The 23,197-nt window shown below is 42.2% G+C and overlaps 1 protein-coding gene across 1 annotated transcript in view; it reads right to left on the minus strand.

Moving 5' to 3' along the window:
* lyst (lysosomal trafficking regulator) overlaps positions 1 to 23,197 on the minus strand; it is a 143,913-nt gene that overhangs the window by 41,918 nt on the left and 78,798 nt on the right. Inside the window, 16 exon segments of the mRNA XM_034184385.1 lie at positions 3 to 62; positions 135 to 333; positions 410 to 544; positions 1,485 to 1,574; positions 1,576 to 1,623; positions 1,625 to 1,636; positions 3,562 to 3,735; positions 9,595 to 9,693; positions 9,695 to 9,718; positions 9,720 to 9,769; positions 9,772 to 9,841; positions 16,653 to 16,843; positions 21,508 to 21,668; positions 21,761 to 21,934; positions 22,022 to 22,178; positions 22,267 to 22,636. Coding sequence (XP_034040276.1) covers positions 3 to 62; positions 135 to 333; positions 410 to 544; positions 1,485 to 1,574; positions 1,576 to 1,623; positions 1,625 to 1,636; positions 3,562 to 3,735; positions 9,595 to 9,693; positions 9,695 to 9,718; positions 9,720 to 9,769; positions 9,772 to 9,841; positions 16,653 to 16,843; positions 21,508 to 21,668; positions 21,761 to 21,934; positions 22,022 to 22,178; positions 22,267 to 22,636 — 2,014 coding nt within the window.

A 23,197-nucleotide genomic window follows, 5' to 3' on the forward strand; every position in this document is an offset into this window, starting at 1 on the left:
TCCACTGTTAGAGTGTCGCAGGTACATAATAGACTGCAGTTTTTCCTGGTACAGCTTGCCATCTGAAGAAAAAACAAAACTGTGCACAAAAGGGATTTTTAGAACTTGTGGTCACAGCTGAAGTGCTTCCTCACCTATGTGTAGTGAGAAGTAGAAGCTGGATGGAGTATGGCAGACATAGGTGTTAGTTGGAGGGTGAACAGCCAGCAGAAAGTTGTAGATCAGCCTGAGCAGGTCTAGGTCTGGAGGAGACCCTAGCACCTCCTGAATGATTTTGATGAATGACAAACAGACTTCCTGTGGGATGGCAGTGAGATGCTCCTCCCGATGTTCCTTAAGGCAAACATGATGCTGTCAGTGACAAACACAAAAACAGCATGGTGGCAGCACCATTGTAAGACTGACCTTCCTGTAAGACCTGGCAGGTCAACAGGAACCGATGCACATTTGGGCCTTGAGAAACTGACGTATGTAAAGACTGATGGGGATGGTGAACCCTGATGAGAATCTCTAAAGCAGTAAGCAGTGTCTCCCAAACTCCACACTAACAGAAATATGGCAAAGAGAGGCAAACATAATCAGAGTAATGCTCCTGATTGAAAGTTTCTTTTGAATAGTCATCTTCTACAAATGTCTGTTGCTCTTACTTATGTTTCTTATTGTATTTTCTAGGTACTGCCACCTGATGTTTCCACCACTAGTGCAACAGAGAATAAACAACAAAGTATGAACTCCTACCCCCTCACTGATGTAAGAATTCTATTTAATTTAAAGTATGAGCAACGCTTCATGATAATCCTCCAAGGCCATAAACATAACATATCTAGCTCTGAATTTCTGGTTTTCCTCATGTGTCCATCAGTTAAATGTGTTGATATGGATTTGTTTTTTCCTCTCAATCTGACTGAAATTATTCCAATCACTGAATCTGAACACACATTTACAAGAGTTCAAAAAGGTGACAGACTAGATACATTTTTATATTTTACTTTCTTATGGTAGTCAACAAGTCTTATGTGCTCTAAATTAAATTGTTTCAAAATGTGTTTTCCCCAGCATATGGAAACAGGATTTGAAAGGATGTGTCCTTTATGATATTGCCAGTATATACTGTTTGAGCGATGTATTTTATCGCACCTACAGGTTAGGGGCAGAGATGCATGTTCTAACCCACTGACATGGAAGGTAACTGATTACACTGCTGAAGACTGAAGTTCGACACATGCTTTCTGATAAAAGCTATTTATTCTCAGTGCAAGATGCTTATATGAACCCTGCTGCAAAACATTTTTTGAATGTAATTGCATTGTTTGCTTTTTATTGTACCTGTGACTTAATAAGTAGGAGTTAAAGCAGATATGGTCGTCCAAGTGTATGCTAATGTTTGTGTTTTCATAATCCTGCTTTTCATCTGCACCTTGGGCAGATCCTCCATTGGCTGTGCACAGAGCTGTACATCACTGGCCAGTGATGTGCATGCTTACCTCAGCCTTGGGCCCAGATCTTCCAGTCCAATAAGAGTCAGAGAGAAGCCTAATGTCCTGCACCACAGCAACTGTGTCTGTGTCCAAACGACAACTGGCCATCCTCACCCAGAGTAAGGATGGGTCCACTACAACACCCCGTCCAGCAGAGTCTAGAGGGACACAAGAGCCTTCATGGTTTAAAAACTAAAGGAAAAGATCTGTACTTATTCATTTGAAAAACATCCCACACTGCTGTTCAACTACTCAGATGCATACTTCAGTATATTTGCGTTTATATACACACACCAACCACCCAAATTCTGTTACTCCTGATTAAGGTTAACTTACATTTGATGCACTGTTTTATGTGAGATTTATTATTCACATCAAAAAGAAAACACAAGCAAGACAACAAAAACAAGACTGCTCTGAGAGCACAACTCCCCGCTGGCAAATGCTGCTTTGGTACAAGTTCTTGCTACATTCTGATAACATTTCAAGGACTTGTACCAATTTTCACAAAACAAGTCGTAAATATGTGAGGAGTTGATTTCAGCATGCAGGCACCAACTCGTGAAACTGGGCAGTGTCTAGGTTTGTAATCAAGGGCCATAACTAATCAATCTTATAACATATAAATATGCATATTATCAACCTATAACAACTATAACAAGAACTTGCACAAAGTTTCATGAAATCCTCCTAAAGTGTGAGAGGAGTTGATGTCAGAACACTTATACTCTTGAAGGAGGGAGAGACGGATGGAAAAAATCACGACACCAATACCCCTCAGGCCTTTGGCCAGCAGTGGATTAGAAAAAAAAACAAAAAAAAACAAAACACCCCCCCCTAATGACTGGGAAACAGCACACTTTCCTTTATACATGACTGACTGATTGCAATTATTCAATGCAGTTTTGTATTATATAGTTTCTGGAAGCTAAATGTCCTAAACAAAAGCAGAAGGTACATGATTGCACTATGCCTTAAGTTTGTTAGAATCCATCTGAATGAACAGTCACTGCACAGCTCAATTGCAGTTACTGCTAGATGGTCAAGTATCAGCAGGGTCACCGACACCAAGGCAAAAAGGTGTTACAGGCGTGATATATTCATGTTTTAAATGACGAGAACCACTGGTTCAGTAGGTCATCTGACAGTATCATTCAAGAATCTATCCTCATATTCATGAAGAACTGAGATAGGAGATGCATTTTTAATGTTCAAGTCCGCAATTAGTCTTTGTTAGCTCATATGTTCATTGGTGATTAACACTGCCCAAATCAGCGAAGAAATTTTATGCACCATCCTTAGCGACAAGCCTGTTACAACAGTGCAAGACAATGTGCCATAAGGGCATACATGCAAGAGCAAAGCAAGCACATTCATTTCCCTACAGCATTTTCTACCATTTGCTGCAGTCGGATTATGAGGGAGTTTGCATTAATGAGACCACTTCTTGGCAATGAGATGGCAGAGATTTGATTACAAAATTATTGGGTAGTCCCTCATTTCAAGTTGTAATTTCGTAAAGCCATGAATAGCTTTGGTATGCCATCCCTCGGTGTCCATCTACAGAACCATCAGATTTGAAATCCATGAAGAATTGAGAGAGATGAAAAATTATGTATGGTCAAGTTCCCAATTAGTCTGTTATCTGATTATTGTTGAAAATTTCTGCACCATCCTTAGAATTATCGAACAGAACCATCACAGGAATGTCTATGCACCATCCTCAGATCTATGAATCAGAATCATCAATTCTGAAGTCAGTGAAGAACAGAAAGGAAGGATTTTGAATGACTAAATTCCTAATTAGTTTTAATTATCTTATAAAGTCAAAAACATTTCTCAAATCCATTAAGAAGTTCTATGTGCCATCCTTAGTTACATAAAAACAAACAAACGGAACGAAAAAACCATCAAGGACTGAGAGAGAAGAGCAGTTTTTGTAAAATGTGGGCAACAGATGATGGACGCCTCACGGTCTCGTAAGGATCTATTCTGCCAGATGACCTAAAAATAAATGTTTTCTGTACAGCTTTGCAAAGGTTTTGAGTGCAGAAAGCACCACAAAGTTCAAACTGTGACTCACTTTAAGCATATGAAATCCCACAATGCATTTGGATTTGATGAGAACCTGGTGGATCATAGAGTATCCATGGTAACAGTCAATCTCGTGGATCCGGTGCTGGTTGAATTTGGACAGAGACAGCAACACCTGCAAGGCCAGAGCCTGGGTCTTCTCACAGTCAGTCAGCTCCACGGTCTGGACATTAGGAGCCCAATGGAAAGGACAAGAAAAATAAATTTACAAAACTAAGAAATGGGAACAACAAGGTATATTGAAAATTATCACTCCAACATTATGAGTCACACAAGATTTGAAACAAAACTGCTCAACCTATTCCTCTAAGGCAAGGAGTTAGCGTCTACAAATAGATAATTAGAATACAAATACAACAGAGGTAAAGTTATCACCACAAAATATACAAAATTGGTAGTATATACAGGTTGTGCTCAAAAGTTTACATATCCTGGCATCACTACTCTTAGCGTCCTTGTGGAGTAGAGCAGAGAAGGATTTTCTTTCACCAAAACAGATCAAATCCAGGCTTGCATCACAGATGTACCTCTGGCAATTTGTAGCTAAACTTTCAGGTCTTCTTTTTAAGAAAAACCTCCTCTATACCACTTTATCATGAAGATGGATAACTGGTTGATACAAAATGCAAAGCTTGCACTGTGCATAATTTCTCCAGTCACAGCCACATAAGCCTATAACTTCTTCTGGGTTGTCTGGGTGTCTTGGTGGCTTTCCTCACTCTTCTACTTCTTGCACAGTCACTGAGTTTTTGAGAACTGTCTACTCCATGCAGATTTACCATAGAGTGCCATATTATTTGTATTTCTTTGTAACTGATGTAATAAAGTCAGAAACATATTCAGTGGCAGCTTTACCATTAGAGAGCCTCATCCACAACTAAACCAAAAGACTCCAAGCTGTCACTGATGTTAACGGGGGCAACACACAGTATTAAGAACAGGGGTTATGTAAACTTTTGATCAGGGTCATTTGGTTAGTTTCTGTTGTCATTATGATTTGAAAAGAGTAATCACTGTGTTTGCCAAAAAATGTCTTCACCCACCACTAACTATGAGTAAATAAAGTTTCTATTTCATTCCTCCTGACCGCCAGAGGGCGGTGCTTTAGCACCTGGATAACTACATGTGCGCAGCACAGAGGTCGAGAATATATACCAACAAAGTCACACCATTGAATGTGACCTGGGTGACATCACTGGTTGTCTTTATATACCAGACCCACCCAGCGCTCGCTTCTTTTCTACATTCTCGCATTCTTAGAGGTTGAGAACGCATTTAGCTGCGATTGCCGCTCTCGCTTGTTGCCTCGCAACCCACCTTCGGTTGGAGCTACGTGCACTGCACACGTCCTCCAAGTACACCTTCCTAAACGCTGGGTGCGCGCCTTGCCGCTGCCCTGCTGGATATTTTCCTCTGTGCACATTAGCTGTGTTGTTTCGATGAAAGCTGGCTATTTGTTTAGTTGTGTCGCTAACCCCGTTAACTACGTGGTAGTGTGTGTATCAGAACCAGTATAGTGTACTGTGTTGGGCTTGCCGTGAGTGTTTTCCACTCCTTGAAGTACTTTGTCTGCACTGCCGCCATTTGCCAAGTTAACAGCTCCGCTAGCAGCTAGTGTTGTCGTCGTTGCTCTAAATGACTTAGCACTTGGGCTGTGAGTTTTTTCGGCTGTGTGCATCGTGTTATTACTGTGGCTGTGAATGTTTCACGCTCCGGGCCTTGTATTAGCTTTTACACTGTGAGTGTTTCAAGCTCCGTGCCTCGTGCAGAGTCTGCGGCTGGAGTGCTTCACACTCCGTGCCTCGTGTCGAGTCTGCGGCTGTGAGTGCTTCATGCTCCGTGCCTCATGTCGAGTCTGCGGCTGTGAGTGCTTCACGCTCTGTGCCTCGTGTCGAGTCTGCGGCTGTGAGTGCTTCATGCTCCGTGCCTCGTGTCAAGTCGACGGCTGTGAGTGCTTCATGCTCCGTGCCTCATGTCGAGTCTGCGGCTGTGAGTGCTTCACGCTCTGTGCCTCGTGTCGAGTCTGCGGCTGTGAGTGCTTCATGCTCCGTGCCTCGTGTCAAGTCGACGGCTGTGAGTGCTTCATGCTCCGTGGCCTCGTGTCAAGCCGACGGCTGTGAGTTGCTTCACGCTCCGTGCCTCGTGTTACTATTTACACTGCGTGTGATTCACGCTTTGTCTTTCCATTTGTAACATCAGGGCTTGCGTTAGCCATCTGCACGCAGTCCACAATGTTGACAGGGCCTTTGTTGCATGGCTGTAGTACCTGTTTGGCTCCCTTGAGCCCAGATGATGGACATGTTTTGCCCCTCCCTGTCTTGGGATCGGACACCTGAGGGAAGCCCTGACTGGCGATGCCTGCCTTAATTGTGCCAGGCATGCCACTGGCAGAGAGATCTGCTAGACCTGCGGCATTGGCAAGTGGACTATCTAGGCGACTTTGGCCTCCAGCCCCAGGAAGGACCCAAAGCGCCGTAAACGCCCACATGCAGGAGCCCCTTCTGCTAAGAAGGTTACCTCATGACCATGCTTTGGCTGAAAAGGGTCGAAACGTTGACTTCTGAGTTTGCTCAGATTAAGTCCTTGCTTCTGAATCTACAGCCTAAGGAAGCCGTGACAGTTCCTGCTGTCCCTAATGAGGCTGATCAGACCAATGTAGTTACTCAGCAGGAGGACCGATGTTCGCGTCTATTGCTGCAACTGATTCCTTGTACATGACAAGTGATATAAACTGTGTGGAGGATGAGGATGAGAGGAGTTCTTTCTCCAAGCCATTCATTAGTGGGCTCTCATACCTCTCGAGGCAGAGTCCATGCCGCAAACCGAACCTGAACTATCCTTTGTCAAGCAAGCTGTTCAGTTGGCTTTATCCAGGCTTGGGGTCGACATATCCCCCTGCGGAACCACCGCTTCAAGTGCCTTTTTCAAAGTCACTCAGAAGCCTGAGTTCAACGTTGCAGTTTCACAACGATATATCGAAAGAGCTCCACCGATGTTGGGCGGACCTCCAAATCATTGACCCATCTATCACAGGACTGCAGAGCCCTTAGCTCTATGTGTGATTCAGCGCAGTATGGTCTGAACCGTTTATGCCCGCCGTTGACAGCATTATTGCGAACCTGGTTGTGGCTCCAGATATGCTGCTCGGCTGGATGCCGCTGCCCACGCCCTCAGTGTAGGGTCACTGATGACCTCATCACCAAAAGCTATGACATAGCTGCTTGCACGGTCGCTAGGCAACTCACTGTCCCATTTAGCCCTTGCCCTCTCAAAGTCTTTGAGGGAGGCAGAGGTTGATGATGCTACGCAAAGTCTTAGTGATGCCTCACTCCAAACCTTTGCTTATATGTCCAGAGAGCTTGGCAGACTGATGTCAACCCTTACCATCAATAGACGTAAGGTGTGGCTTGCGCAAGTCCCCCCTTTCCGAATCCTGCAGAGGCACACTCTGTTTCGCTGCCGGTTATTCCAGGCCAAGTATTGGACACTGCGGCCCAACAAACTTTACAGCGTGCTGTTGAGGCTAGTAAATCTCGGCAACAGTTTGTTGACCTACACACGGTCTTCCAGACCTCAGCCAGTCAGATGTGCTACAGCTTTTCACTCTACATCTAGGCTTCCGCCGACTCCCAGAGCTGCACGTGCTTTTGCAGTTGAGGGCCAGCTCTCCCAGCAGCCTGCTTTTCGTGAGCCTACGGGCAGACCCCCGAGAAACTGAACGGTTCGCAGAGCTTCCAGTAATCACGCCCAGAGGTCCTCAGGGATGCGAGGCAGAGGTGGTCGGGTCTGACTGCCAATGTTTGGCCCCAAGCCGTTTTTCACGAAATCAAACTCAGCCACTGGGAGGCTCAAGTTCAAGACCCATGGGTCATTTCAACCTTGTTCGAAGGTTACAGAATTCAGTTCGGATGTCGTCCTTCCAAGTTCAATGGGGTGAGGATGACTGTTGTTTCCAACTCGGTGCAGTCTGCTGCCCTAAAACGGGAGATTTTGGAACTCCTGGAGAAGGGGGCCATAGAGCAGTTCACAGATCAGACCAGCTCGGGGGTTCTATTCAATTTACTTCCTTGTTCCAACGAAGGATGGCGGCTTTCGTCCTATCCTCGATCTCCGACATCTGAATCATTATATCAAAGTGCTGCAGTTTCACATGCTCCGCCCAGTAGACGTCCTTCAAACTATCACACCAGGAGACTGGTTCACAAGTGTCGACTTAAAAGACGCTATTTCCATGTGCCAGTTGCGCCTCATCACAGGCCGTTTCTCCGCTTTGCTTTCGAAGGTCAGGCATACCAGTTCAGGGTGCTCCTTTCGGCCTCTCTCTCGCCCCTCGTACATTTACCAGATGTATGGCTGCAGCACTAGCCCCGCTGCAAGCTCTTGGATTAAGAATCCTACCCTACTTAGACGATTGGCTTGTCTGCGCTCCGACTCAGGAGCAGGCGCACAACGACACAGCTCTTCTACTGAACCATGTCTCTCATTTAGGACTCACAGTGAACTTTGCAAAGAGTTCTCTTGTTCCAGCCAACAAACGACCTTCATCGGCATTGCCATCAACTCCCTGACTATGACTGCATCGCATCCCCGCAGACAGTGGACGACGGTAATTTCGTCTCGTCTCACAGATCACGGGCTGTGCTGCTGCCTTTTGGTTTGCTGCTCCGGTTGATGGCAAATTGACTGCAGTGTCACTAGTGGTACCTTTGGGACTTCTGTTCTTACGTCCCCTACAGATTTGCATCAACAACCTAGGCCTCAACCGAAGTTGCATCAGCACAGGCTTGTACGACTCTCCAACCAGTGCCTTCTGCACCTCAAACCCTGGGGGACGTGGACTTCATCTGCAAGGGTGTCCCTCTAGGCTCTGTTCCTTCTCGCCGAGAGGTGGTTGTTACAGATGCATCACTCAAAGGTTGGGGGGCCGTGTGGAATCACAGGATGGTGGCCAAAGTCGCACTAGATATTCCACTTTCCAATGCCGCAAGTCTAGCAGATCTCTCTGCTAGTGGCATGCTGGCACAATTAAGGCAGGCATCACCAGTCAGGGCTTCCCTCAGGTGTACGATCCCAAGACACGAGGGGCAAAACATATGTCCATCACCTGGGCTCAAGGGAGCCAAACAGGTACTACAGCCATGCAACAAAGGCCCTGTCAACATTGTGGACTGCGTGCAGATGGCTAACGCAAGCCTGATGGTTACAATGGAAAGACCAAAGCGTGAATCACACGCAGTGTAAATAGTAACACGAGGCACGGAGCGTGAAGCACTCACAGCCGTCGACTTGACACAAGGCACGGAGCGTGAAGCACTCACAGCCGCAGACTACGGCACGAGGCACGGAGCGGTGAAACACTCATAGTGTAAAAGCTAATACAAGGCCCGGAGCGTGAAACACTCACAGCCACAGTAATAACACGATGCACACAGCCGAAAACTCACAGCCAAGTGCTAAGTCACTTAGAGCAACGACGACAACACTAGCTGCTAGCGGAGCTGTTAAACTTAGCAAATGGCGGCAGTGCAGACGAAGTACTTCAAGGAGTGTAAAACACTCATGGCAAGCCCAACACAGTACACTATACTGGTTCTGATACACACACTACCACGTAGTTAACGGGGTTAGTGACACAACTAAACAAATAGCCAGCTTTTCATCGTCAAAGAATACAAAAACACGGTGTGAAGCCGTGTCTCGCAGCCTCTGGAGGACGTGTGCAGTGCACGTAGCTCCAAACCGAAGGTGGGTTGCGAGGCTACAAGCGAGAGCGGCAATCGTAGCTAAATGCGTTCTCAACCTCTAAGAATGCGAGAATGTAGAAAAGAAGCGAGCGCTGGGTGGGTCTGGTATATAAAGACAACCAGTGATGTCACCCAGGTCACATTCAATGGCGTGACTTTGTTGGTATATATTCTCGACCTCTGTGCTGCGCACATGTAGTTATCCAGTGCTAAAGCACCACCCTCTGGCAGTCAGGAGGAATGAAATAGAACTGAATTAACAGTGTGGGTGATCCTACCTGTGCAAAGAGGAAGACAAATGTCCCTGTTCCTCCACTTTTGTGAAGGACACTCTGTAAGCTGGAGGTTTCAGTAGGTAGCAGAGCATCGAGACACCTGTGGGTCGAGAGCAACACTCTGCACCCTCCTTGGAGCTGAAAGGTCGCTGGGTAACAACAGTCTTGGCCTGACCTTCAGTCTGATTACAGGCTCATAGATGGTGTAGACTTTGGGGCTGCTCGGGGCATACACCACTGCCAAGCTTTCCTGTGCACAAATACAACACAGACACACTCTGTAACCTTAACTGACTACTAGCATGTTGCCTGTGGGATCCATGGGCTCTAGATTAGGTAGTGTTTATAAAATAGGTAGCTGATATTTTTCAAGGGTGGTAATAAATTACGCAATGAGTTGGAATGGCGTGTGAATCCAGAATGTTTTTAGAACCTTAGACCGCAACAATTTTTAGAAGAGGAACACAACCTTTTTATTTCCTGTTAATTATCTAATTTTTAATGTTAATTTACTGTGTTATTGTATTTATAAATGTTTAGGTTGTTGCTATCCTATACACATTATTATTATTATCATTATCATCATCAATATTATTAATATTTTATTATTACTTATACTGTGTCATTTGTTTTTTAAATGGACTCCAATGGAAATAAGTGCTTTCACTTTTCTTGCATCCATGTATGTTAATATACTTACAGTGATATGCACTTACAATCACACTTTTAATATAAATATGATTTACTGACCCCTGCAGGAAAGGCGTGCGAGTCCAAAATGTCATAGCAACATTGGCTTACTCTAGCTTCTCCAAAACAATTTAGTCCTATCAGCGTTCTGTTTTGGTGCCGTTCATCCTTGACCCAAAATACATAAGCCTACCAAACAGCAATGTCTGCTGTGCTGTTTGTCTCTGATCGAACTCGCTCGCACGCGGCGAACGCACAAACAGCTGCTGTAAGCAGGTGCTTTGTATTGCCAAAGACAGTGGCTGAAGACATTAAAACACTAACACATTTTACTCATGAAACTACGTCACTCATGGTAATAGCAACACTGAGCTACAAAAACACAATAACACTAAAAACAGTTAAACTAACATAAGCCACAAAAACATTTAAAACTTAAAACCTGGACCCTTTTATGGCGAGTTGCAGGACAGCATCCATTGCTTACTGGTTAGCTACAAATTGTTAATTTCTCCCAAATTATTAGTCCTATCAACTTTCTGTTTTCGCAGCGTTCATCCTTTTTTTATAATTGTAATTTTTATTAGATTTTGATCATTATCAAGCATTAAAACAATATCCTTTAACAAAGAAAGGAGGACAAAAAAAAGGCAAATTAAGGAACAGGCAGTGTCAGTCACAAACTATCAAAAAATAGAGGTTATACTGTAGGGAAGGCAGTCATTGAGTGTAGGACATTTCACCAATTTTCACATACTTACAGTAGTGTTCAGAATAATAGTAGTGCTATGTGACTAAAAAAGATTAATCCAGGTTTTGAGTATATTTCTTGTTCCATGGGAAACAAGGTACCAGTAGATTTCAGTAGATTCTCACAATCCAACAAGACCAAGCATTCATGATATGCCCCCCTTAAAGTGGAGATGACACTTCAAAATGAGAGAAAACTGATATAACTAGCAAAATATACTCACGTATAGTAAGTTGAAAGTGTTTTTATTCATTATCACTGAAAAATAAAGTTTGTACGCTTCTCAAAGTGTGTTTATTGGAAAGCGTGCTTGCAGCGCTCCTTCAGCGGTCACGTGATGCGTGACATCACAGAATGGAGAGTCCCGTCTTTGTCTGTTCGCTCGACAACAGGAACAGATAGACCTTGACATGGACAGTGACGAGATCAAGAACTTTTCTGACTCCTCTCAAGTGTGGATTATTTCTGGACTCGGATCTGAGGATGTCGCAGCAGTGATTAGACCCTGCAGATTGGAGCCGTATCTTTCGGACGAACATTCAAACCAGGAGCAATTCTGGCAGCGAAAATAATGCCGACGGTGTTTATGGCGGAGCTGAAGCAGAGGCCAGGAGATGTGCCAATTCTGATGGATTTTGAAAGGCTGCAGAATATGGAATGGTAAGGGAGGCTTTGATTTTGTTGCTGCTGTTTATAATACTCTAATTACTGTATAGCATTTTCGATTGGAGCGTCTGTTTACCGCCTCTGTTATTGTTCCGGAGCCGTGATAGTGTAGCTATTACTTGTGGACCACTGTCATTACCTTCGGGTTTTTGCCGTTTCCAGTGCCTGGCATTGCATTCATCCGTGTTTAGTTACGTTATTTTCACGAAAGAATAGGAATAAACGGCAAAAGTTTAGAAAAGATCATCGCAAACAACAGTGAACGTGCCGGCGCAGTGTTTACGTGCCGCCGTGTTTCCGTGCCAGGGTGTGTTTATGTGCCGCCGCAGTGTTTACTACGTAAGTTCCTTGACCATTTCAAGATTATTGTGAACATATTATTTGAGGTTGACATTTTATGTGTTCCTGTGAGCGGTGAGAACATGGAGACGGTAGAGGAAAGTGTCTGCTGTCGGGAGCAAATGCGTGTGGTGTGCGAGCGGAGGGAGCGGCAGCCTGACATTTCGTGCATCACACAACAGACTTTCGATCAATCAGCCTGGACTTGAAAAGCTAAAGCTTTCGTCCTTGTGTTTGTGCAATATGCCGCGACACACTGGTCAGGCATATCGACAACACGTCCCTGAGAGCTGTGTTTAATCAAAGTTTTCTGCCGCTAAACAAAGTGTAAACAACGGCCGCCAGGCGCACAAGCCGATACGGTCTACACATAGTGACGTATTTTAGGCTTGGTGATCAGCAGGAAGTGGATCACGGGGCTGTGCACATTTTTTCAGTGGCGGGATGTTCAAATGTTACATATAACGGGAGAACCGTGTACACTTTCCTAAAACGTTTAGGTTGACTGAATTATATAACCTTTGTTACATGTAATAAGACGATGTTGTCTTTAAGTGTCATATCCACTTAAGGCTATGAAAATTGGGCTATTAGTAAAAAAAAGTAGAAAAGGGGGCGTTCGCAATAATAGTAGCATCTGCTGTTGACGCTACAAACTCAAAACTATTATGTTCAAACTTCTTTTTTCCGCAATCCCGTGAATTACTAAACTAGTATTTAGTTGTATAACCACAGTTTTTCATGATTTCTTCACATCTGCAAGGCATGGAGTCAACCAACTGTGGCACCTTTCAGCTGTTATTCCACTCCAAGATTCTTTAACAACATTCCACAATTCATTCACATTTCTTAGTTTTGCTTCAGAAACAGCTTTTTTGATGTCACCCACAAGTTCTCAATTGGATTTAGGTCCGGGGATTGGGCAGGCCACTCCAAAACATTAATTTTGTTGGTTTGGAACCAAGATTTTGCTTGTTTACTAGTGTGCTTGGGGTCATTGTCTTGTTGAAACACCCATTTCAAGGGCATGTCCTCTTCAGCATAAGGCAACATGACCTCTTCAAGTATTTTGACATATCCAAACCGATCCATGCTCCCTGATATGTGCTATATAGGCCCCATACTATAGTAGGAGAAACATGCCCATATCATGATGCTTGCACCACCATGCTTCACTGTCTTCACTGTGAACTGTGGCTTGAATTCAGAGTTTGGGGGGGGTTTCTCTTTAGGCCAGTTGATGTGTTCTTTGGCAAATTGTAACCTTTTCTGCACATCTTTTATTTAACAGAGGGTCTTTGCGGGGGATTCTTGCAAATAAATTAGCTTCACACAGGCGTCTTCTAACTGTCACAGCACTTACAGGTAACTCCAGACTGTCTTTGATCATCTGGAGCTGATCAATGGGTGAGCCTTTGCCATTCTGGTATTCTTCTATCCATTTTGATGGTTGTTTTCTGTTTCTTCCATGCGGTCTCTGTTTTTTTTGTCCATTTAAAGCATTGGAGATCATTGTAGATGAACAGCCTATAATTTTTTGCACCTGCGTATAGGTTTTCCCCTCTCCTATCAACTTTTAATCAAACTACGCTGTTCTTCTGAACAATGTCTTGAACGTCCCATTTTCCTCAGGCTTTCAAAGAGAAAAGCATGTTCAACAGGTGCTGGCTTCATCCTTAAATAGAGGGCACCTGATTCACACCTGTTTGTTCCACAAAACTGATGAACTCACTGACTGAATGTCACACTACTAAACCCCTGGCAAAAATTATGGAATCACCGGCCTCGGAGGATGTTCATTCAGTTGTTTAATTTTGTAGAAAAAAAGCAGATCACAGATATGACACAAAACTAAAGTCATTTCAAATGGCAACTTTCTGGCTTTAAGAAACACTATAAGAAATCAAGAAAAAGATTGTGGCAGTCAGTAACAGTTACTTTTTTAGACCAAGCAGAGGAAAAAATTATGGAATCACTTAATTCTGAGGAAAAAATTATGGAATCACCCTGTAAATTTTCATCCCCAAACTAACACCTGCATCATATCAGATCTGCTTGTTAGTCTGCATCTGAAAGGAGTGATCACACCTTGGAGAGCTGTTGCACCAAGTGGACTGACATGAATCATGGCTCCAACACGAGAGATGTCAGTTGAAACAAAGGAGAGGATTAGCAAACTCTTAAAAGAGTAAATCATCACGCAATGTTGCAAAAGATGTTGGTTGTTCACAGTCAGCTGTGTCTAAACTCAGGACCAAATACAAAAAACATGGGAAGGTTGTTAAAGGCAAACATACTGGTAGACCAAGGAAGACATCAAAGCGTCAAGACAGAAAACTTAAAGCAATATGTCTCAAAAATCCAAAAATGCACAACAAAACAAATGAGGAACGAATGGGAGGAAACTGGAGTCAACGTCTATGACTGAACTGTAAGAAACCACCTAAAGGAAATGGGATTTACATACAGAAAAGCTAAACGAAAGCCATCATTAACACCTAAACAGGTTACAATGGGCTAAGGAAAAGCAATCGTGGACTGTGGATGACTGGATGAAAGTCATATTCAGTGATGAATCTCAAATCTGCATTGGGCAAGGTGATGATGCTGGAACTTTTGTTTGGTGCAGTTCCAGTGAGATTTATAAAGATGATTGCCTGAAGAGAACATGTAAATTTCCACAGTCATTGATGATATGGGGCTGCATGTCAGGTAAAGGCACTGGGGAGATGGCTGTCATTACATCATCAATAAATGCACAAGTTTACGTTGATATTTTGGACAATTGAAAGGATGTTTGGGGATGATGAAATCATTTTTCAAGATGATAATGCATCTTGCCATAGAGCAAAAACTGTGAAAACGTTCCTTGCAAAAAGACACATAGGATCAATGTCATGGCATAGAGTCAATGTCAACAAGCAGATCTGATTTGATGCAGGTTTTAGTTTGGGGGATGGAAATTTACAGGGTGATTCCATAATTTGTTCCTCAGAATTGAGTGATTCCATATTTCTTTCCTCTGCTTGGTCTAAAAAAGTAACCGTTACTGACTGCCACAATCTTTTTTCTTGATTTCTTATAGTGTTTCTTAAAGCCAGAAAGTTGCCATTTGAAATGACTTTAGTTTTGTGTCATGTCTGTGATCTGCTTTTTTTCCACAAAATTAAACAACTGAATGAACATCCTCCGAGGCCGGTGATTCCATAATTTTTGCCAGGGTTGTATTATTGTGAACATCCCCTTTTCTACTTTTTTTTTTTTTACTAATAGCCCAATTTCATAGCCTTAAGAGTGTGCATATCATGAATGCTTGGTCTTGTTGGATCTGTGAGAATCTACTGAATCTACAGGTACCTTGTTTCCCACGTAACAATAAGAAATATACTCAAAACCTGGATTAATCTTTTTAGTCACACAGCACTACTATTATATTGAATACTACTGTACGCACTTTAATATCTTTTAAAAGGTTACAGCATGCAGTTTCATGAATCATATGTGGCCAGGTTAAAAAAGGATTAAGGGAACAGCTATTCACACAATACTTACTGATCTGAAGTTTCTAGCGTAGACTGTTGTTAAATGTGGTGCTGCCACTTTAAGAACCTGGTAACGCAAACCCTTGCAAGACTGTGGGTAACGTGGCTAACACACGAGCATATCCTATATACAGCCTATGGGCAAATCCAGAAATTGCAGAAATGGGAAAAATAGGTGAATAAACAAGATCGCTGAAGTGAGTTTTGTTTCCTGTTGTGCAGTCTGAAAAGCAGAATGGTGTACGTGGTGATAAAGAAAAAGGTCAACTTTGATCAATTTATTTGTTACAAAGTCATTTGTTCCTCAAAGTTTCACAATTAACGCTGCTTCATAATAAATGCAGTCTGGGATTTAAAGACCCACATACTGTAAATTTTTGCCATGTCCGGAGGATTTCAATAAAACTACATAAACCAACCAATTGGTTTAGTTAGGTGCCACCTTTACAAGGTTGATGTATTAGTTAAATCCATCATTCCAATTACCACCCCTTGAAAAGTCAGACTGCAGTTATGTTCCTTCAAGCATATCTTCATATGCTTTGCTCTCACGGTTTGAAATTTCAGTAAACTAAATTGTTTAGGAGGACTTGCACTTAAAAGAATCACAAACATATGGTCAGACAGGTCAATTCCTATGTTCCTTGTTTACAGGGATTACAAAAATGGTTAGCTTTTCTTTGGTGCATACACCACACCTTTGGTGCTACGCTTTGTCTATGTAATGCCCTCAACTTGCTTTTTGAATTGATCTGGGTGGGTCAATGTTCACCAAATTTTAATGTTTTTTTTTTTTTTTTTTCCATTAAATGCACCTAATGAAAAGATACAAGATGAAAGCATTTCTTGTTTTTGCGTTACTGTGGTAACCAAATACAGGGAATGGACTATCTATCCTCTCACCCACCATATTTTGCAAGGTACATACCTAAGATTTTCAAACCTTAGGAACAAAATTTGGAATACATCAAGCCAGTGCAGAAAGCACCTTTTTCCACTTCATATTTCATAACTGTTTGAGCTATGAATTAGGCATTTAGTTGATTCCTTGAGAATAGCAAATAAAGACTTACAACTAAACCTGTTGTGTCAACATCCTTGTTCTTCATTAGTAGTTCTTGTATATGCTCACACTTCAAACCCTCCTGAGTGACAAATTTGGATGGCGTCTCACTGGGCTTTCCATACTTGCAGGGCATGATGGAGGCAAGGTCAGGCCCACTAGTGTACAAGTAAAAGGCTTCCTCAGATCCTATTCTAGAACCTGAAATATGGAGGAAAATATACAGAGACAAAGTTAAGGCAACTTACTGTTCTTAACCCCCCACAAAGACAGGATGGATGGATCCATGCTTTCATGCCGTTTATATCAAATTTTCAACATTCTGCTCTGGACTGTCATCAACATTAATTTTTTGCACATACAACTGCCGCTCACTGTAAATGTGTTCATTTTCAAAGCATTTTTTGTCTACACTACAATTGGTTCATTCATTCATTTGTTATACCTGTTGATTCCAAAGACAGTACATCCGGGAAGTATTCACAGCCCTTTACTTTTCCCACATTTTATCTTACAGCCTTATTCCAAAATGGATGAAATTCCTTTTTTTTCCCTGAAAATTAGACCCACAAGAGCCACTTGTGATCCACTCTCATCCTAGAGCTGGCTGCATGTCTAAAGTGAGCAATCAGCAATGTTGTCAAAGTAACTTTGAAAAGTTACTTTTTTAGTTAGTTTTTTTAGTTGCTTTATACAGTTACTTTCTGCAGTTACTTCATTAGCAGCTTGATGCAATTACTTTATAAGAAGCTGCTGAAAACTTGCAACTAATAAGTAATGTAACTACTAAGGTAACAAGTAATCTAACTTGGTTACACTTAAGATTGTGCAATCAGCAAAGTAACTAATCAGCAAAGTAACTAATAGTTACTTTTCTGAGTACTAAATCTTAAAAATAACCAAGTTAGATTATGAGTTACTTTATTAATTACATTCAGTAGCTGCCGAAAATTTGTCCGCAGCTGCTAATGAAGTTAACTGTATAAAGTAACTGTAAAATATAACTGTATAAAGTAACTAATGAAGTAACTTTTCAAAGTTATTTTGGCAACATTGGCAATCAGGGTGAAGGACCTTAAGCCCTGATCCCACCAAATAATGAAAGATGAATAATGGGCCACGTAGCACGTCTTTTTTGGTACGAGTCCAGTTATTCAACAAACGTGGGAGAACAGTGGCTCTCAGAGGCAGAATATTCGGCTAACAAGGCTCATCTCTGAGCGTGGCACTAATTTTGAGAAGTTTAACATTTAGCAAAAACAACGTGGGACAGTTTGTGTATGAGGTACTACGGGGACAAACGAGGATGTTAGAGGCATGTTTGTGGTGAGCATGAGACTGTCAGAAGCCCATTATCCGAGTACCTGGCGGATATGAGGACAAGACAGGCTATTTTGGCTCAGCGCTCTCGCCGTGACAATCCCACTTGCTCTGTGCGCTGGACGCTGTATATAAAATAATTATTTCGTAGCGGATTAATCATTTTCTGTCAGAGTTTGGCTGTTGAAAACACCTCTAATCACCTCTGAAGTCTGAAGTCACAGAGGACCGTTTCAGCAGGAGCTTTTCTTTCTCTCTTTTTCCTGCACTGTATGAGGTGGAGAACATATCTGAAACAGCCTAAAAGGTAATTATTTGTGACATTTATATTGTAATGTCTTGATAAAACAGTTGCATGTTGATTCCTTCTTATGAGCAGGTTTAAAAGTATGTTGATGATGGATTTAACATTATTATTGCTGACGCAATCACTCGCACTGTTTTTTTAATTGTTTGCGCAATGTTCGCAATTATTCGAATAATCACTGAAATTTGTGACACATCCATATGTGGCTCATTATTGATGGCTTTATTATCTGGTGGGACCAAAGCTTTAGTCAGGGAGATGACCAAAAACCCAATGGTCACTCTGTGAGAGCTGCAGCATTCCTCTGGAGAGAGGAGAACATTCTAGAACGACAACGACAACCATCTCTGCAGCAATCCACTAATCAGGTCTGTATGGTGGGTGGCCAGATGAAAGCCACTCCTCAGTAACAGGCACATGGCAGCCCAACTGGAGTTTGCCAAAAGGCACCTGAAGGACACTCAGACCATAAGAAACAAAATTCCCTGGTCTGATGAGACAAAGACTGAACTCTCTGGTGTGAATGCCAGGCGTCATATTTGGAAGAAACAAGGCACCATCCCTACAGTGAAGAATGGTGGTGGCAACATTACGCTGTGGGGATGTTTTTCAGTGGCAGGAACTGGGAGACTAGTCAGATTTAGGGAAAGATGAATGCAGTAATGTGCAGAGACATCCTGGATGAAAACCTGGTCCCAAGTGCTCTTGACCTCAGACTGGGATGACAGTTCATCTTTCAGCAGGACAATGATCCCAAGCACACAGCCAAGATATCAAAGGAGTGGCTTCAGGGCAACTCTGTGAATGTGTTTGAGTCACCCAGCCAGAATTCAGACCTGAATCCGATTGAACATCTCTGTAGAGATCTGAAAATGGCTGTACACCGATGCTCCCCATCGAACCTAATGGAGCTTGCAAGGTGCTGAAAGAGGACAAAACAAAACTGCCCAGAGATAGGTCCGCCAACCTGGTGGCATGATATTCAAGGAGACTTGAGGATACAATTGCTGCCAAAATGCGTCAACAAAGTATTGTGCAAACAGCATGAATATTTATGTATATATGATTTCTTTGTTTTTTTATTTTTAATAAATTTGCAAAAACAACATTTTTCATGTTGTCATTATGGGGTGTTGTGAGTAGAATTTTGAGGGAAAAAAATTAATTTACTCCATTTTGCAATAAGGCTGTAATGTGGAAAATGTGAATTACTGTGAATACTTTCCGGATGTACTGTAAGGCTGAGTCTCAATTCTACCCCTTGGCCCTTCCCCTTACCCCTTCCCCTCCGTTTTGCGCGAGCACGAGAGGCAGAGGGGTGTCTCAATTCTCTTTTTGGAGTGAGGCGGAGGGCTTCAAACCCCTCAGTTTGGAGTGAATCTGCATGCACACTCCGTTTGGAGGGGTAGGAGGAGCTTACCGCTGTCTCCGAAAAAACAAACATGGCGCCGAAAGAGCCGCACAAATGAAGCGGTTTTCATTACAAATTACGCTGTTTAGAAAGTTATAACTTGAACAAAAACTTTACAGGCAGTTGTCTATGACAGCAACGTGTATGCTGCTGGATGCATGTTGCGTATATTGTTGTTCTGAAGAATATCGTAACTTTGCTCGTGCGCTGAGGCGTTATAATGCACATACACATGAACACTACAATAAGACACTTTTATATCTCACAACGGAGAAAATCATGATAAAGGATAAACATGGTAATTTGTATGTTCATAAATCTTTGGATAATATTGATTCCTGCTGTTGGATTTCAAGGTCTGTAACGTGTGTGTATTTTGTAAACAAACAAGGAGCCCTGAGCACACGTGTCTCCTAATAAGCTTTCAGGCAGAAAGGAGGCGAAGTTTCATCAATGGGAAAAAGGTGGAAAATATATACACACACATGTATATGTGTAATACATAACCTGACGTCCTAATAGACTGATATTATTTGTCAGGGAAATTTCTAAAGGAAATAGGGCTGCAAAAAAATGGGAGAATTTGAAAAAGAAATATAAGGTTAACAGAACTAGATGCAGCCCATAACATACATACAGGTGCTGGACATATAATTAGAATATCATGAAATCATCATTTATTTCAGTAATTCCATTCAAAAAGTGAAACTTGTATAATGTATACATTCATTGCACAAAGACTGATATATTTTGTGTTTATTTATTTTAAATAAACTGTTTTCCTGTTTTATCATTAGTATTTTATATGATTGTGTGTCTTTTTTATTCTTTTTATTCTTTTACTTCTTTTACTTATTTATGTTTTAATTTTTTTATTGTGTTTTAATCTTATTTTATTTTATTCTGCTTTTAAATGATGTTTGTGAAGCGCCTTGAGGCAATTAGTCGTGATTTGGCGCTATATAAATTAATAAATTATTATTATTATTAATTATTTTAATTACTAATTAACTACTAATCAATCAATTAATGATTAATCAAACATATTACTATTATTAATTATTATTAGTATTATTAACATTAATCAATTACTAATTAATTATTAATACTATTAATTATTATTATTATAAATTACAAATTAATTAAATTAATTAACGTGACATGATTGCGATGCATCAATGAAATCTGTGACTTCTTCTATTTCTTTGCATTTACGCAGAAAGGCGAGAAAATACAAAGAGCAAACAGGCTACTGCAACAAGTTGCATTTCGGTTGCCATGTTAACAAACAGTGAAGACGGCAGTTTGACACGGGCAGTTTTTTTTTTCTCCTAAGGCGGAGGGGTGTCTCAATTCATAGGGCTAGAGGCATACCCCTTCGCCTTACCTCTTGTTTTAAAGGGGTAGACATAGGGGTAGGGCCAAGGGGAAGGGGTACAAAAAAGAACTGAGATTGGGGATAAGTGTTATGCAGGTCTGGAGCCTATCCCAGCGGTCATGGGGTTGTGTGTCAAAATTGCAACATATCAGCAGTTTCTGAAATACTTAAATCTGGCATTAACAACTACGGTACATTCACAAATCACTTAGAATGGCTTTCTATCCCATTTTGATGATTGGTCTGAATTTTTGAAACTCTAATATAACTGTGTATTAAATCAATGAAGCACAGTACATACTGCATACAAGAGAGGTGATGGTGATTAACACAGCACCAGGGATCAGCACTATGACGTATAGACCTTTAAGAAGTTAGATGAGTGAATGGCAGATTAAAGGAGAAGGCCTTTACAGATTGATTACAACAGAAGCTGACAGGAGTCATACCATTGAAGAGAAGCACAGTGCCCATGCTCCACCTTCCATCCTGCTTCGCCAGCTCCTCAGAAAATGGCACACAGTGGCCCAACATGCAGAAGGTCTTGTTGCTGTCAGAAGATAAACTAGACTTTCTAGGCAACGTATAATCCAGAGAAACTTCACATTTCCTGTAGCATAAACACAAGAGGCCCGTTTTAAATTTGGCATGCATTTTATTATCCTAGAGACTTAAAACCAAACAGCCTCCTAATTCTATTACCTGATGCCACACACCCAGACAGCCACATGGCCATGAATGTTCTTCTTGCCCTCAGGCTGCTGTGTGTACGTTAGACCAATGTGCTGCCACTGACCCGGCCTCAGAAGACCATCACCAGAGTCTGCCTGAGCCAACAGGCCTGCTTTAATTTCATCGTTTGGATCTATACAAATCCTAAAAGGACAGTGCATTAAGGTACTTAAAAAAAGTATGAACTGCTTTATAAGCATCTTTGACAGTGTAGACTAATTTAGAGCGCACCTGAACGTGAGAGACCCTAAGGAGAAGTCTGCCCACACCTGCAGCATCAACGCCTTTGAGCCCATGGACAGAATATGAACAAGTCCTTCCTCAACTGATCTCATACCAGCCCGAGAGCTGCCATGGTGGGAGTCAACAGCAGGAGAACTCTTTTCTTCTGGGAATCAGTGGAAAGACATTCTCATAACAACCCGTATCTAGGAGCATCAGGTGTAAACTCATTAGGTTTAAGATCTGTTCCTTACCATTGCCTTTATCCAAGTCCTTCTCTTCCTGCTCTGCTACCCACAGCCACATTGAGGAGCTAAAGCCACTGGCCATGTGGGGCCAGCAGTTCTGTCCTACCAGTGGTAAGTGGAGAGGAGCGACGTGCCAGGGAGAGGAGCGCAGGTGGTTTGGTCGGGAACCTCCCTCGCCCTCTCTGCGTCCAGGAGACAATTTGCCCTTCCAGAGCAACCCAACGCTTTTCCCCCCAGCAGCACCATTCTGTCTGGAGGCAGGAGAAACCCCTCCTGGTGTTGAGGCTCCAAGAAATACTGGAAAGGTGATGAAGTGAAGGGGCTCAACATACATGTTGGCTTCAACAATTTGCAGGATGCCTCTCAACAAAATCTCCTGAAGATCACAAAGTAAAAGGGACATGAGAACGTTTGTCTAATGTAATGTAATTCACCAGATCTGTGCATATGGATTTCAAATAAGACCAATTTTGGAGCTGCTCGTCAGCTGATTATTTCAGTGAAAAACCGTTCAGACAAACAGCAGAGCGTTTTGATTGCTTAGCTTGAACCTTCTGAAATAGTCCTGCACATCAAGTCAAAATAATGACAATTCAGATGCAAAAGAGTAGTACAGAAGGTTATCAAAACACCGTATTTGGCAACTGTAACAACAACCCTGTCTCATTTACACAGAAAATACAGATCATGTTTATTCATGGGGTTAAAATGAGTTTCAGTTTTAGACACGTTATTAATAATGACTGCTGCTGGGTTCCAATTTAACACAGGTTGGTGGTAACAAATTGTCGCATCACATCCGTTCCTCACATGTTGTGTTAACTGCATACAGAATGAAGCAGCCACAAGGAGACCTAAAGTGTTGATGAGTGTTAAAGAACCGCAGGTAGAGAAACACATTACCGACACGTGCTGGCAGCAACCTAAAAATGGGCTC

The sequence above is a fragment of the Thalassophryne amazonica genome, chromosome 13, assembly GCF_902500255.1.
Source record: "Thalassophryne amazonica chromosome 13, fThaAma1.1, whole genome shotgun sequence".
Taxonomy (NCBI): Eukaryota; Metazoa; Chordata; class Actinopteri; order Batrachoidiformes; family Batrachoididae; genus Thalassophryne; species Thalassophryne amazonica.